This window comes from Anas platyrhynchos, chromosome 29 (assembly GCF_047663525.1).
Source record: "Anas platyrhynchos isolate ZD024472 breed Pekin duck chromosome 29, IASCAAS_PekinDuck_T2T, whole genome shotgun sequence".
Lineage (NCBI taxonomy): Eukaryota > Metazoa > Chordata > Aves > Anseriformes > Anatidae > Anas > Anas platyrhynchos.
This window is the reverse complement of record NC_092615.1, coordinates 2,423,241-2,438,897: the sequence shown is the minus strand read 5'-3', so window position 1 is coordinate 2,438,897 and position 15,657 is coordinate 2,423,241. Positions and strand designations below refer to the sequence as shown.

The following is a 15,657-nucleotide window of genomic DNA, read 5'->3' as shown; positions in this document are numbered from 1 at the left end:
CCCGCTATATTCTTCCGCCGTTCTGACAGCGCCGTGCGCGGATCCCTCCGCGCCGCCGGGCCTCGTTTCGCCGCTCTCCGCCGGAAGTGCCGCTGCCGGAAGCGGAAGTGGCTGTGGCCGTGGCCGGGGGCACGGCGGCCCGGGCGGCGGCGCGATGTCGGCCAGCGCCGTCTACGTGCTGGACCTGAAGGGGAAGGTGAGGCCGGGCTGCGGCCACCCCCTGCCCCGGGGGCTCACCAACGGCCCCGGGCTGCCGCCGAGGGGCCGTGCGAGCCATGGGCCCGCTGCAGTGTCCTCTCCGGGGCGTGCGGCAGCCGCTTGTCCCTTCCCGGGGCCTCTCTGCTGGCACCGCCGGGTTGATGTGGGGCTGGGGGGTCGCGCTGTGACGGGGGAGCCGTGGCCTGTGAGTCCCCTTCGCAGTTAGAGCTGCTGGGAGCAGCAGGGCTCTTGTGCATCCTGCCTCGGGTAATTAAACTCCGCTTTAATTGGCGGCGGTTTGTCCCAGAGGAGTTGGTGTTTTTCCGTCTAAAAGGTTGTTGTTAGGGTGTGTGCAGCCGCATGTGGGGAATAACTCTGGAAAATAGCACAACGCAGCTCGGGGATGAAAGATTAGGATTTGCATTCTAATCAGCAAACTGTTTTGCTGTTGTGGTTTGCATTTATAGTGTGCAGAGAGTGTGCTGATGCTTGGCGACTTTTTCGTTTTTTATGTTAACTTAGAAGCATTTTAAATATCTCAGGTGTTGGTCTTGCATGGTAACATTGTGTCTTGAAAGACGAAGTGCAAGGAATTGCATTTTTTTTTTATAGGTTCTCATCTGTCGAAATTACCGTGGAGATGTGGACATGTCAGAGGTGGAGCATTTTATGCCAATCCTTATGGAAAAGGAAGAAGAGGGGACGCTTTCTCCTATTCTAGCCCATGGAGGAGTTCGTTTTATGTGGATTAAGCATAACAACCTGTATCGTATCCTTTCTACTGCAAATAGCTTGCATTTACTGATATGCCAAGTGCTGCTGTTTTACTTTCATTATTTGTTTCTAAATGCAAAGCTGGAGAACAGGAGGCTCATGCTAAACTAAGTGGGCTTATACGTGACGTATTATAACGTGCACCAGCGGCACAGTGCACACAGAAGTGTTTATGTTAATTTCACTTTAACAAATTATTTTCTTAACGTTTATCTTTACGTCTCATTAGGCCAGATGCACTGCTAATTAACTCTTAAGTGTTTTGGCCAACTGCAATTATCTAGATGCTTTTAAAAACACACTCATTAAACTTTTTTAAATGGTAATTTTGAATATATGTTCCTGAACGGCCTTTATCAGTTGTTGCAACTTCTAAGAAGAATGCTTGTGTATCACTGGTGTTTTCATTTTTATATAAAGTAGTTCAGGTGAGTAGCAAATCTCAGAATTAACCTCCATCTTTTTTTTTCAGTACAGTCTAAAGCTGATTTAAACAAAACACACAGGGCTTTCACTTTAAAAAAAAAATTGTTTGGGTATTTTGACTTTGTATTTGGTTATTTTGTAGAAATATCTTCATAACATTAGTGGTGGAATTGATATTCTCTGGTTGAGTAAAGGATGTGGCACGTTGCTGTAAGTAGTTGCGCAAGACCTGCAAACATGGAATAAAACTGAACTTGATGCAGGAGTGGTGATGTGTCACATACAGATTCTGTTTGGTTCATCTGTACCTGGCATGAAGAATATCTTCCCCAGAATAAATATTTTTCATCATAGTTAAGCTGCTTCTGGGATTCTGTAGCTCTCATTTAATTGAGGAAGGTTTTTGTGAGGCTAATCTTCTAAACAGAACGGTGTTTGTGAATTACGGGCCTTGATTTGGGGCTTTTTAAAAAGCTATTTTAAATGTAAGAATGTAACAGCATGTTACATTCTGCATGTGCTGTAGTTCCTCATCTAATGTCTTCCATTTTCCCCTCCCTCTTTTTGTTGTTCTCTCAGGTTTTTTCTGAATATTTCAAGGAGTTGGAAGAAGAGAGCATTAGGGATAATTTTGTTATTATTTATGAGTTGTTAGATGAGCTTATGGATTTTGGTTACCCGCAAACCACTGATAGTAAAATTTTACAAGAGTAAGTATCAGTTATCAGAATATTTAATACTTGGTAAAATGTAATGTCGTAGTATCCAATGGGTAGGGCTCAAAGGGTTGTGGTGAATTGGGCTACATCAGGCTGGTGACCATCACCAGCGGGGTCCCCCAGGGCTCTATCTTAGGGCCAGTTCTCTTCAGTGTTTTCATAAAGAATTTGGATGGAGGACTAGAAGATGTTTTAAGTAAATTTGCTGATGATACTAAACTGGGAGGAGGTGTCTTTTGAGGGTGGAAAGGCCTTGCAGAGTGATCTGGACAGATTTGAAGGTGAACAAGAGCCAGCAGTGTGCCCTGGTAGCCAGGAGGGACAACCCTATCCTGGGGTGCATCGAGCATGGCATTGCACGGTCGAGGGAGGTGATCGTCCCGCTCTGCGCTGGTGCGGCCTTACCTCGAGCACTGTGTACAAGAAGGATATGAAACTGTTGGAGAGACTCCGGAGGAGGGCGACGAAGATGGTGAAGGGCCTAGAGGGGACAACATACAAGGAGCGGCTGAGGGCACTTGGCCTGTTCAGCCTGGAAAAGAAGAGACTGAGGGGAGACCTCATCGTGGTCTACAGCTTCCTCACAAGGAGGAGTGGAGGGGCAGGCACTGATCTATTCTCCTTAGTGAGTAGTGATAGGACCTGAGGGAATGGGGTCAGGCTGTGACAGGGGAGGTTCAGGCTGGATATCAGGAAAAGATCCTTCACTGAGAGGGTTGTCGCGCACTGGAACAGGCTCCCTAGGGACGTGGTCATGGCACCAAGCCTGTCGGGAGTTTAAGAAGCGTTTGGGCTGTGCTCTCATTCATAATTCTGAATTTTTGGGTAGATCTGTGTGGTGCTAGGAGTTGGACTCACTGATCCTTGTGGGTCCCTTCCAGCTCAGGATATTCTATGAACTTCTGTTTATTGCTGATGTGAGTCTGACGGGGAATGTGCTTCAAACTTTGCAAAACATAATTTGTTTTTCAACCCAATTATGTGGTTGTAAAGGTACATCACTCAGGAAGGTCACAAACTTGAAACTGGAGCTCCACGTCCACCTGCCACTGTTACAAATGCTGTTTCATGGAGGTCAGAAGGGATAAAATACAGGAAGAATGAAGTGTTCCTAGACGTTATAGAGTCTGTTAACCTTTTGGTGAGTACCTTCTCCTTGAACTTGTAATGAAAACTTAGTAGGAAGTCTTGAAAAGAGCTGATTGTCTGAAAAACCTACAAGGTTATAATAAAAAATTAGCCTAACTGTGGTTAGTGCACTGTGATGCTCAAAACAATTTGTCATGAAGACTGAGTATATCTTAAAGCATTATTGGTCTATTCAGTGTCCTTACTTGGATATGTGCTCTGTGCCTGACAATTCCAAAGCTAATTTCTGACATGTCCTTTCCTCCTCCTCCCTCGATCTCTCCCCATCTTGTCCCTGATCAATTATATTCAGCTGGATTGATTTCTAAGGAGAAAGACATCCAAGAAAACGTGGGGCATGAGGATGGGGTGGGAGTAATGTTTGGTGTCACGTCAGGGCAATATTACCTTTCTTTTCTTTGCTGTCCAGGTCAGTGCCAATGGAAATGTGTTGCGGAGTGAGATAGTTGGATCCATCAAAATGCGAGTCTTTCTTTCAGGAATGCCAGAGCTCCGCCTTGGTTTAAATGACAAAGTTCTCTTCGATAATACAGGCCGTGAGTATTTCAGTGATGGCTTGGGAATCGTTAAGGCTGTTCTCTGAAACCTTAGGCTTGGGGATGCTTGAAGCTCAGGTGAAAGGATTTGTTCTAAAGTGATAGAAATACTTTTTTTTTTTTTAATCAGAAAACTGCATTAGGTTTTGTATGCTAGTACCAGGAAAAGATGGAATAGCACTGTGAACGTGGTAACTATCTGGGCTTCCTTTTCTCTTTTCATTGGGAGTTTCATAGTCCTAAAAAACTACAGCAGGCTAAACCAAGGTGTGGGGGGGAAATAGGAGCAGGCAGCTACTTTGCTGTGTAGCTGGCTGTGATGAGGCTTCAGATGTAATAGGAGGAGCAACTTGAAATTTTGGCATGTGTTTTTTGATAGGTGGCAAAAGTAAATCTGTAGAACTGGAAGATGTGAAATTTCACCAGTGTGTTCGTCTCTCTCGCTTTGAAAACGACAGGACGATTTCTTTCATTCCGCCTGATGGAGAGTTCGAACTCATGTCGTATCGTCTTAATACCCACGTAAGCCTGGATGTTTGGGTCTGGACTACAGCAATTTTTTATATGAGAATAATTTAGCCCGTAGGTGAAGTTGCTAATGGCTTTCCTTTTTTTTTTTTTTTCTTTTAAGTATGGGCAGTATAGTAGTTGTGAAGTCAAACATTAATAGCAAAACTTTGTGCTTGCTCTTTTTGGAGGAAGTAAGAATGAGTTTAGAAATAACTTGGCAGCAAGTCTCCATCTTTTCAACTGCTATTGAAACTGCTCCCAAAACACCATTTGGATGATTTATTTATTTTTTTTTTAAGCTAACCACGTGATGAAATGATAGTGTGGCAATTCATTGTGCTTGACAACATCAGTATAGAGTATGTTAGCCACAACGATAAAGATAGCTTTGCTTTGAGAAAAGGAAAAGGTCAGTATAGAGGAGGTCTGTAATTTGCAACTATGACAGGAGACAAGAAGTGAAAAGTTCTTAAGTTTTCACATGAATTTAGTTGGCTTTTTTCCTTCCTTTTAAAGGATGGTAGTTCTGAATTAGAGTTCATTCTTTAACCTCTTCAAAAAAAAAAAAAAAAGCTACAGGAAAAAACACCCACATACATTCCAAAATATTTGATAACTGAAGATGTTTGGAACTAATCAGAGAGAGCCTTTTTTTTTTCCTTATGCCTGTCGTTTTTGCAAGTTTGGTTTTATGTCAGTTCTTGATTATTTGTATAATTACTTCCCAAAAAACACCTGTCACTTCAAACACCGCAAACTTTCTGTGTTTCTGTGGGATTCAGGTATTGAGTGTAATTCTATGTGGAAATGATATTGTTGTGACCATGTTGAAGTAAAATCTACAGCTGTTGAATGTTTTTCTGATCAGGTAAAACCACTTATCTGGATTGAGTCCGTCATTGAGAAACATTCCCACAGCCGCATCGAGTACATGATCAAGGTCAGAAGTTCTAAAATAATTATGGCTACTTTTAGTCTTCTCTCTCATTTGTTTTCAGTGCTTGGCCAGCAGTGCATGTATTTTTGTACAAACATCTAACATTTCTGTGGGACTTGCATCTTTTTAGAGAAGTTCGTTTGTTCTCTGTTGTAGTGCTTTCTCAGTAGGCTGGGGTGGAGGGGGAATTGTGTGTCTCAAAGCTCTCTGAACTTGCTCACAGAATGGAAATATTTAGAGACTGTTTTTTCTCCCTTTCCTTCTTTAGGCGAAAAGTCAGTTTAAGCGTAGATCAACTGCCAACAATGTAGAAATTCACATTCCAGTACCAAATGATGCAGACTCGCCAAAGTTTAAAACCACTGTTGGAAGTGTCAAATGGGTTCCAGAGAACAGTGAAATTGTCTGGTCCATTAAATCTTTTCCAGTAAGTATTATTTTTAGTCTTTTCACCCAACAGTGCAATAATTACTTAAAGGTAACATTTTATGAATGTTCAGACTCAGCCTAATGCAAATTCTAGCAGTATTTAACAAGTAGTACTGGTCTCTTCCCCCTTTCTTGGATGAAAGATTGGAGATTGCGAAGAAATAAGATAGAATAGAATAGTTCAGTTTGAAGATACCTAGTCCAAATTCTTGGTCTATTTGGGGCTAACCAAAAGTTAAAGAGTGTTAATGAGGGCATTATATTATCCAAATGCCTTGAACATTGACAGGTGTTGAGCATCAACCACCTCTGTAGGAAGCCTGTTTAGTGTTTGACCACCTTCACTGTGAAGAAATTTTTCTCTTATGAGATTTGTTTAATGTTTTCAGCTGGGATGCATTTTCAGGACAAGTTAGAGATTGGGTTTCTGAGCAATATCTGTGGATGGTGTAATCCTTTGGCCTAGATGTAGCAGCAGCTGTTTTAGTTTGTCAGCCTGTGCTTCTTGGGTGGTGCCATGAGCATTACAGCTATCTCACCATTTAATCAGAATAGTCAGAAAGAAAACTTAATTTCTTACATTTTCTTTGAGTATGAAACTGGAAGAAAATGAGTTATGCCTCAGGCTTGTCTTAAACTGATCTGTATTTAAAAACAAGTGCTTCCTTCTAAGCTCTGAAATGTTTAGTGGCATTCAACAAATTGATATTATGTATAGAAAACAACTTGTATTGTTGGAAGCTCTCTTGTTTGTTTAAAGAAAAAAGAAAAAAACAACAACAACACATCTTCTTTTTTGGTAAGGGTGGAAAAGAATATCTGATGAGAGCTCACTTTGGACTTCCAAGTGTTGAAGCTGAAGATAAGGAAGGAAAACCGCCCATTAGTGTCAAATTTGAGATTCCGTATTTTACCACTTCAGGAATCCAGGTTAGTAGATGAAAATAGAAATACTGGTAAAGCTTGTGCTAGGCTTTTAACACGAAAATTGTTGTTCAGCCTTGTAGTGTTGTCTGCCTTGTCCTTAGGGCTCCTGACTTACCTCCTTTGTTCTGTGTTTTGTCTGCTGCACATACACTTCCTGTACCTCACATGAAAGTACTGTGACTCCTTGTTTATTAGTATGACAAGTCTGGATTTCTCCTACTTTAGGGGAACCTGCTAATGAGAATAATGAAAGAACTGGCTGCATTATTTCAGATGGAAAGCATGCTGTTAATGCAAGTGTCAGAGGTTTATCCTTTATATTTACATCTGAAAGTTTTGCTTTTCTAGATGATTTCTGTTCATTGTTATCCATAAAACACACCTTTGACCATCACTATCCCCCCAGTTAATTTTTTTTCCTAAACACTGCTTGGCTGACATGGAAGACTAACATAACACATCCTTCTTTCCAGGTTCGCTACTTAAAGATAATTGAGAAGAGTGGCTATCAGGCTCTCCCGTGGGTTCGTTACATTACCCAGAATGGAGGTAAATTGGAAACCAATGGGTTGCAGACACCTCTGTCTTGCATACTTTGTTTTTCCAGGATATACCTACAAATTGAAATGCAAAAACAGTTTTCTTGTATTCTTTGATGTTAAACTCTATACTATAATGTTTTGCATTCGTGTTTGCTGCTTTTTCTAGTCACCTTTTCATTGCTGTCTAAATGAAAAACTCAGTAGGATAGTGCAGTTCACTGAATCCAAGCTTAATTAGCAAATACTTGAATTTTGGGGGTATGTAAGTAAGGAAATGTCTCATACATATCACTTTGTCAGCTTTGGCATGAATAAATAGTGTATGCTAAAAGCTACTAGCTCTGTTAAACAAAAAAACACTTCCACTTCGTGTTTTTTTGACTTTTTCTGGCTTGGAAGCTTGTAATCACCTTAATTGTTTTAAAGCCCATTTTTGTGCTTATTCTACACGAAGATCTGTCTTTTTCTGATTTTCTTTATCTCTTCATCCCACTTTACTGATCTGCTTTATTACGTCTGGTGAAAGACAATGTACTAAATCTGGTTTTGCTTTTTTTTTTTTCCCCTTTACAGACTACCAGCTTCGAACACAGTAAAACAACTTCCAGGCACCACAGATAACAAAACTTCAGGCCTAGAATTTGTTTGCAGAAGCTTCTGTGGTACTGAGAGCTGTGAATGTTGTTGCCAAGGGTCTTGTCTCTGCAAACGTGGATTGGGCAGGAAAAAGATTGGAAAATTAATGTTTTCAATAATGTGTTTGAGCATTTGAACCATTAGTATTGATTGTGTGAATATTTATTTCATTCTTAGAACATGCTGATCTTGCTGCTAAATGCTAATTACATTAGGAGTAGCCGTTACCGTGAAGAGCCAGGAATACAGAATGAACCTTGAGAATGTCTTGTCAATGCCTTGTTCATTATATTCACAGAGTTTCTAGTATTCATATTTTAGGATCTTTAAAGTCATTGGTAGTGTTATCCTGCAGATTAGGTAGACAATTGTGCAATTACATGACTGCTGAACAGTTAGTTGTATTTAGCCCAAGGTATTTATTTTTTTTCTGGGCATATGGGTGCCTTAACTCATTCAGAGCTCTGTTAACTTATAAAATTTTAAGAAATGCAAGTTAAAACTATCAGGAGTCCAAAAATACTACTTGCTCTTTTTGCATGGTTTCAAACCAATTCATCTGACAGAACAAGTTGTGGGTTTGTACACAAATAAGTAGGTGTGTTAACTGAGAACAAGAGGTGGTGGAAAACGTCTATGGGAACATCTCTGTGGAAGCAGGATTACTAGTTGATGTTAGTAGGGATGCACACTGGAGAGTTTCAACCCTGTGATACTACTTGGGTATGAAAACCCTATGCCAATTAACTAGTATTTGCTTTTTCTTTATTCATAAGTCAAATTCAAAACTGTAAAGTGAGTCTTTTTTTTTTTTTTTAAGAGGGAAAAGAAGATTAAAGTAATTTTGCAGGTGATGAAATCTTGTAGGAAGATTTTTTTTAAATGATTTTGTAGCTACTATTCACTTTCCCCTCCACCAGATAATGATTTACTCCAGCCTATTCTTGATGATTGTTTACGGAGAGGCTGAAAATATTGCTACCATTCTTCAGGCTTGCCTTTTTGTTTATTTAGGGCAAATACTTCCCTTTTTGCTAGAGCTTGCTAGAATTGCTTAACTTTATTTGCTCTAAAGGGGATGCTTTCTTTCTCAGTCTCCATTTGTAAGTAACTTATAACTTCCTGGCAGAATGGACAACAGATGAGAATGTTATACTTAAAGGTATTATTTTTTTTTACATGCTGTTTCATTTTTCTGAGAAGCTAAGGTTGGCATGGGTGTACATAGTTATTTTGATTTCAGAAAAAAAATAACAGCTATCAGTATTTTCTTTAAACAATTTTTATAATGGTTTGGTTAGAATTTAGTACTCCAAGCAGATGCTAAATTTAAACCATCAAAAGCTAAATATATGTGCACGAAGGTGATGTATACACTTTGTGCAAGGTTCTCCACACTACTTTCTTGGCAGTTCTTGACTCTCCCACAAGATTGAAAAGTATTTCAGACATAGTCCCCACTAAATCTGTGTAGGTTATATATTTCTGTATACAGTTTCTGGTATTAGTTTAAGAAAATCAGCTAAATTCCCCTGAGATGCAGCTGCTGTAATGTTAAATAGAAAGAACAGTCTCAGAAGAGCGTGGCATCCGAAGGTATCGAGGCAGTAACAAGACAGCTAGCTGGTTAGGCAAAGATAGGTGTGGACAAGTATTTTCTGGAGTAAGATTACTGTATTTGTCACCCAACAAACTTGATATCTAAACAAATTAAATGACCTTGTTCAAGATATTGGTTCCACTACTCACTTTTTGTTTGAACAACTGAGTTTATGACTGGACTAAACATTTTATATTAAAGCTGTAACTGGTTGACCGATGACTTTACCTGGTGACTGTTCTTCAAACTGTTAATTATTTGCCTGTGAAATGTGACTCTTAAAAGCTTCATTTGTTTTCCTGTTGAAGGTTATGTCTTACAGACCAGAACCATGTTTTTCTTGTATTTTGTAGCAACTTGAGTCTGCTTTGATGATGGGGCATCAGTCCTCCTTGTCCACAAGTAATAAAGAGCGAAAAGTCCTCTTTGAATCAATTGCATCTTACTCTTTTCTAGCTTTGATCTACAGCAAGATATAGCTTCTAATCCTAGTGTACCTTCAATTATTCTAATATGAGACCCAAGTAAGTGGAACTGAGCTTCACAGAAGCTAAAAGTATTTTTGTTCCTGGTTTGTTTACTAAATAGTGGAAAAAATCTTTGTGGTGGTGTTTTGTGCAAAATTTGTACACCATAAAAATAAAAAAAAAAAAAACAACTCCTAATTTACTCATTGATACAGGGTCCCAGCATCCTTATGCAAGCATAAGACAGAAATAGAGTTGTGGTATTATTCTAGCACTAGGTTTTGTTCAAGGAGCAACTTTAGTTTGTAAGTTTTGTTCTTAGAACAACTGCTATTTTTTTTTTTTATCTTGGTGGCTTCTGCACTCTGCCTAATGTGGGGAAAATGTAAATTTAATGGTCTGCCAGTGTTACACATAACTGCCTGATATAAAATACTTTGTAAAGACAATTTGCATAATTCAAATAAGCAGTAAGGTATCTGGTCTGTATTCTCAGCTCAGTGTGGTTTCGTAGCTGTCTCTGTTACATGGAATTTAAAACATTGAAAGGCTCAACTTCTTCAGTGGCTCTGAATCTCGTCTGTTCCTAATACCAAGCCAGCAATGTTCAAATATTCTCCCCAGTCTTGGTTTTCTAATACACTGTGACGCAGGGTATTTTTTTTCCCTCATTGAGCTTAATTGTGTTTTCCTGGCTCTGTGTTTAATACAGGCTTGCTCAGAACATTTCACAAGCAAAATGTTGCCCTCCATCCCTAAGACATGCAAAACTGCAATCTCATCTAACCATTAGTTAATTAATAAATATTTAGCTGTACATCAGGGTGTTGCAGCGGCACTGTTCCACTGGATTCAATAGATAGTGTACTTCTTGTAGTGGCACATATGTGTATCTGATGTCTTGGCTTTCTCAGAATGGAAGATTGCAACAACCAGCTATGGTTTGGGGTTTTTTCCTTTTCCTCCTACCCCTCCATGGCCAGTTCTGCCAGTAGATGGCGTTCTGAGCACGGTGCATGCTCTGAGGACATCGTTTCCCATTAACTGTCAAAAATAGACACACACTGAACAGTATGTACTCATGTATGTTTTGGTTTGGAAGGTACAGCTGTTTTATTGCCTCTTGGTTCACTATAAAAAAAACACACACACACAAAGAAAAGCACTTAAAACTTCTTAGGCCTATTCAGTATAGTGTTTTTTTTTTTTTTCTTTTTGGAAGTTCAGTAACTTTGATTTCATTTGACAGTTCTCTCTTAACATTCTGCTTTCTGTTGTTCTCATGTGCCTGATGGTAGTAATTCTGCTACACCAAGTAGGGGGCATCAGCACAAAGGGGATGGATGAGCCACGGCGGTGCTATGGAAGGAGCTACTTGGAGTTGTATGGCAGTGTTATCAGACTTAAAGACATTGCTCCTGCACAACCCCAGCTAGTTGAACAGGGCTGTATGGTGGTGTGAGGCTGCACCTCCAAGCTGCTCACAGAATCAGGAGTCAGCAGGTGCTTTGAAAGCTCCTCAGCAAAAAGAGGTTTTTTTTTTTTTTTTCACTTGATTACCTCTAGGGAACTGTTTTTTGTCATAATGAAAGAAAACAGAACCTATGTCCCAAACAAACAAAACAGATGCATTGGAAAAGCTTCATTCCCCATCAGTATTCCAGGCCGGGTGGTTTTCTCATTGTTTTTCTATTGCGTGTTGTTACTCTTCCTTCCTTATTGCCATCCCTTAATGGCTGTGTACTATTGGACTGCTTATATGTGCTTCCTGACTGCACATATCTGAGCTGGCTCTGTCAATAAAACATTCTTATGCATAAAGAGAGACAATGAGGCTTTATCCACACTGGATTTGTCTTCGGCTAAGAGATTGCACCTGTTTATTTCTGACTTCATATTCTTTGACAAGAAGTGGGCTAAACCTTGGCACCTCTGTCTTTATCGTGTGCCAAATGCAGCATGTTGCAATTCTTTCAGTGTTTTTTTTTTTTTCCCCTTTGTGGTTGACACCCACTGCTGTTTGTAATTGCAGCAGCCCTGGCACTGTGAGGGTTGACAGCCTTGCAGAAGCTAGCGTGAGAGCGCAGCGTTAAGGGACAACACGAATTACCATAATTATTATGGTAATTAATTACACATCAACGTTGTTTACGCTACAGGAGGAGTCGTACTGAAATCATAAACGGTTGTAAACCTTTTCCAATGAATTTTGTGTAATCCAGACTGTTACGTGAGTGGTGCTCTCCCTGCACACAGATAAAACTTGTTTCTCCTGTAGCTAGGGCATGTTGTCGACTCAGCGTTTGTGAAAGCACAGGGTCTGCATTAGTCACATCTCTCGTAGTCAGATCCAGGAGGTTCCCTTCTGTAGTTATTTCGCTTTGTTATTAGTGCATTAGTTAAAGACTTTGGGTACTGATGTATTTCCTGCCTTCCTGGGGCTGGCGAGCTGGGCTGTAACTCTTTGATCTCTTTGGCTTTGGCTGCACAGGGTCTGTGCACGGCTTGTGGCCAGCTCTGGGTGTGGGCTCTTCCCCTCATAAAGCTTTGCAACACGACCGTTCCTCTGGGCAGCAGCGCGTTCTCCCGTGTTCCTTGCACACCAGTTCCTAAACAGAACAACATCGTGTGTTTTTAAAGATAGGACCTGTAGCTAAACTCGGTTCCGTGTTTGTTCTCCTAAAAATGAAGGATTCTTGTTTTTTTATTAGGACATGTTCTGGGCTATGTTCCCAGGAACTTGGTGCAAAAAGTTATCTGAAATTGAAATCTCCAAAAAGCCCTGTGAAGGCAATGGTGTTGCACAGGAAGATTATAACCACTTTTCCCACTTCACCTCTTCTACCACCTTGGGGTTGTTGGCAGACTGGTTGAACTAGAAGATGTGGATAATTTTGTGCTTAATATCAGAAATGATGCCCGGCTTAGCCTTACGACCTTCCTCTCCTTCCTCTTCTGTCACACACTCTTCCCCCTTCACGCTGCCAGCATTTCTTTACGCTTGTTCTGGTCTCGTTGACTTCCTTGGCAGTTGGCAGCATTGTACTGATGCAACTGCATTGTCCTGTTGGTGGAGTTACTGGCTTATTGTTCTCAAAATACTACAGACGAGAACGTGGATGGCAGGAGCCTCCGAGTTCGTTTGCGGGCTGATGGTCAAATAAGCAGAACCAGGCCTGAATCAACTGGTCAGCAACGTGAAGAGCACGACGCTCCCCGAGTCAGCATGCTGGGCTAGGGCCCGTTCTGGAGAAAGTTTTGCAGGCTTACTTCAAATCTTGGCTGTGGATTTGTACCTTGGATCAAAGTTGTGCTGCAGGCCCTTCTCCAATATAAAGCAGAGAAACGTAAAACAACAAATATCTAGTGAAATCCAAACACAATCTGTTCTATGTTATGCTACAAAAATGAATGAACTCTGCCTCCCACCCTCTCCCACTGTGGCTTGCTGTGAATAAGCACTGCTCAAAGGAAATTATCACAAGAAGTTCTGCCTCTTTCCAGCAGAAATAATAAAGGAGCAAGGAAAAATGCTGACTGGCTTTACCTCTGCTCTTCCACTTGGGCAGCTATGGGTTAACAGGGGCTGGGGTGTTTGAAGCAGCACTTAAAGGACTTGCCCTTAGCACAGAACCAAAGGCCAAATATTCATTTATAAGGCTCTAAAAGTGAGTGTCGGTTAAGTTAAAAACCAAAACCACTTTTCTTTCCTTCATAAGGACGTATATTGAAGACATAAGGACATACAGAAAATATATTCTGTATACCTCATGTATGCAGCTATGCCTCATGTGAGACTCTCAAGCAGCATGCTTGCTGCACCAAGGCTTTTTGAAGGACAGAAGAAAATCTAGGCAAAACCAGCCTACGAGGCTAAATCCACGTTAGTTATTTATGAATCTTGAAGCCAAGGGTTACAAGTCACTGATGTACCCATTAGAGCCAGGTGGATGAGAAGGAAGACTGCAGAGGAGCTCCTTACCAGTGTGATTTTGGATTGCTCTAGATTGCAAGATTGAGGAAAAAGGTGTCGAGCACATGCTATGAATCAGAGAGGATCAACCTCATGCTGGGTTCCTCCACTTTCTGCTTTGGTTTGAGTGCTTGTGGAAGCTGCTGGTTCCTGCCCACGTCCTGCTGAGTGTACGTGTGGTTCTGCACCGGCAGGGAAGGAGGGGTCTGGGAATCCCACAAAGTCCCGGGGCGAGCAGAAGCACTGTTTTTTTTTTTGTTGTATTGAGATTTAGGAGGGCTCACGTGCACCCAGAGACCCCGTTAGGGCTTTGTAGTGGGTTGGTGAATCCAGCTGGGTGCTTAGTGGTGGGTTGGAGATCTCAGCTGTGCATTAGAAGCAGATGGTTAGGAGGTAATGTAATCTACCCAAAGCCAGCTGCAGTTTCATGTTTTCAAGAAGTTCTTCCTCGAAGGTCCCAGAGTGCTGCATTCCAGGCTCCGGACCTGTGACTGTGGTGTTGAGCCACTGGACTAGCTGAGGAGCTGCAATGGAATTAAAAAGATGGGAGGAACTTGAGGAGACTTCAGTGTAAAGTTGTAAAGAAGGCTCGGGGGAAAAGCCATGATGAATGAGGTCTTTTTGGAAATTCCAATGTTATAAACAAGTGAAATCTGAGGCTTAATCCTCAAACAAAACAAAACAAGCCTATAAAGTTGGAGTGGAGTGCATTTAACATTGACAAAAGAAAATGGAGTGTAAAATTCCTCCTTCTCACCATATTTGTTTAGAAAAGGACTCGGTGAAGCACCGCCCCATGTCAGAGGTAGGAACCCTTTGCTATTAGAACTGAGCTCTCCTCTGCGTCCCAGCCACCTCTAATTAATCCCTGCCCAATAGCAAGTGCATGGCTGCAGAGCGAGTGTTTATTTTCCTTCTTGCGTATTTATTAAAACAAAAGCACAAGACAGAGCGCTTCTACGTGTTGTGAACTCTACAATTGTTAAAGTTTCCGAGAGGTCACAAGGGTCCCAGATAACATTAGCAGCTAAGTGCTATGTTGTCCTTTTGTGTTATCAACAGGAAACATCTTTACCAGCACAGGAACTACAGCTTTGTAATTGGCCTGGCGCAAGAACATGACAGTATTTTCTCATCCTATCAGGACTCGGATATTTTGGGAGCTGGTATATAAAGCACACAGCACACAGTGTCTCTTGGACATTAGGAACAGGTTCATGGCAGAAATCAGTGCGCTTTGCTATTTTAGTAGTTGCTATAGCTGCAGCATGAATGGTTTTTCTTGCCCTGCATGGTTCGGGGTGATATTTCGTTACAGTTCATATGTATATTTTTATTATTTGAGTGCAGATGGACATACTTAAAGTAATTAACATGGTGATATAAGTCTTGTAAAGAAGCCTTTAGCAAATAAACAGCAAATCCATAAATCATATAAATGGAGGCCTTGTTTAGCTTTCATTAAATGCTCGCAGACTTCTATGGTGCAGGATTGAGCGCTATCCAAGCAAATTTCAGATTTCACTGGATGATAAAATGTTATATTTGGGCTCTGAAATAAGAAGCGTTCGTTGTGCTGAATGATCTATGTGTTGAAAGGAACAGCCCTTCTGCTTCATGCAGTTAATGGCAACAAAGTCCAGTAACATCTATAACTAGTATTAGATCAGAGTAAATAGCGTTTAAATGGAGCTGTAAAGAGCTGAGCTGGAAGGTGGCCAACATTGCAATTAATATTCTGTACGGAATTACACCACTCTGATTATAGCAAACCTCATTTAGACTATTTGATAAAGCCGTAGTGTTTTTTTCCATAGCTGCTGTCACTGTTTTG

The 15,657-nt window shown here is 41.0% G+C and overlaps 1 protein-coding gene across 1 annotated transcript; it reads left to right on the top strand.

The window, feature by feature from the left end:
* Window positions 1-39: 39 nt before the first annotated feature.
* AP1M1 (adaptor related protein complex 1 subunit mu 1) lies at window positions 40-9,814 on the top strand. Its single transcript, XM_005029090.5, has 12 exons — window positions 40-196; window positions 811-967; window positions 1,333-1,400; window positions 1,978-2,108; window positions 3,111-3,258; window positions 3,676-3,802; window positions 4,182-4,324; window positions 5,181-5,252; window positions 5,518-5,676; window positions 6,483-6,608; window positions 7,079-7,154; window positions 7,721-9,814. The coding sequence occupies exons 1-12, from the start codon at window positions 155-157 to the stop codon at window positions 7,741-7,743; spliced, it is 1,272 nt and encodes a 423-aa protein (XP_005029147.2). The 5' UTR covers window positions 40-154; the 3' UTR covers window positions 7,744-9,814.
* Window positions 9,815-15,657: the final 5,843 nt, after the last annotated feature.

Excerpts from the sequence above, each read along its gene's own strand:
- AP1M1 (XM_005029090.5), top strand. The coding sequence starts at position 155 with ATGTCGGCCAGCGCCGTCTACGTGCTGGACCTGAAGGGGAAG. Across the intron at positions 1,401-1,977 it reads TTTTATATAAAGTAGTTCAG|GTTTTTTCTGAATATTTCAA; the intron begins GTGAGTAGCAAA and ends TTGTTCTCTCAG. Across the intron at positions 4,325-5,180 it reads CGTATCGTCTTAATACCCAC|GTAAAACCACTTATCTGGAT; the intron begins GTAAGCCTGGAT and ends TTTTCTGATCAG.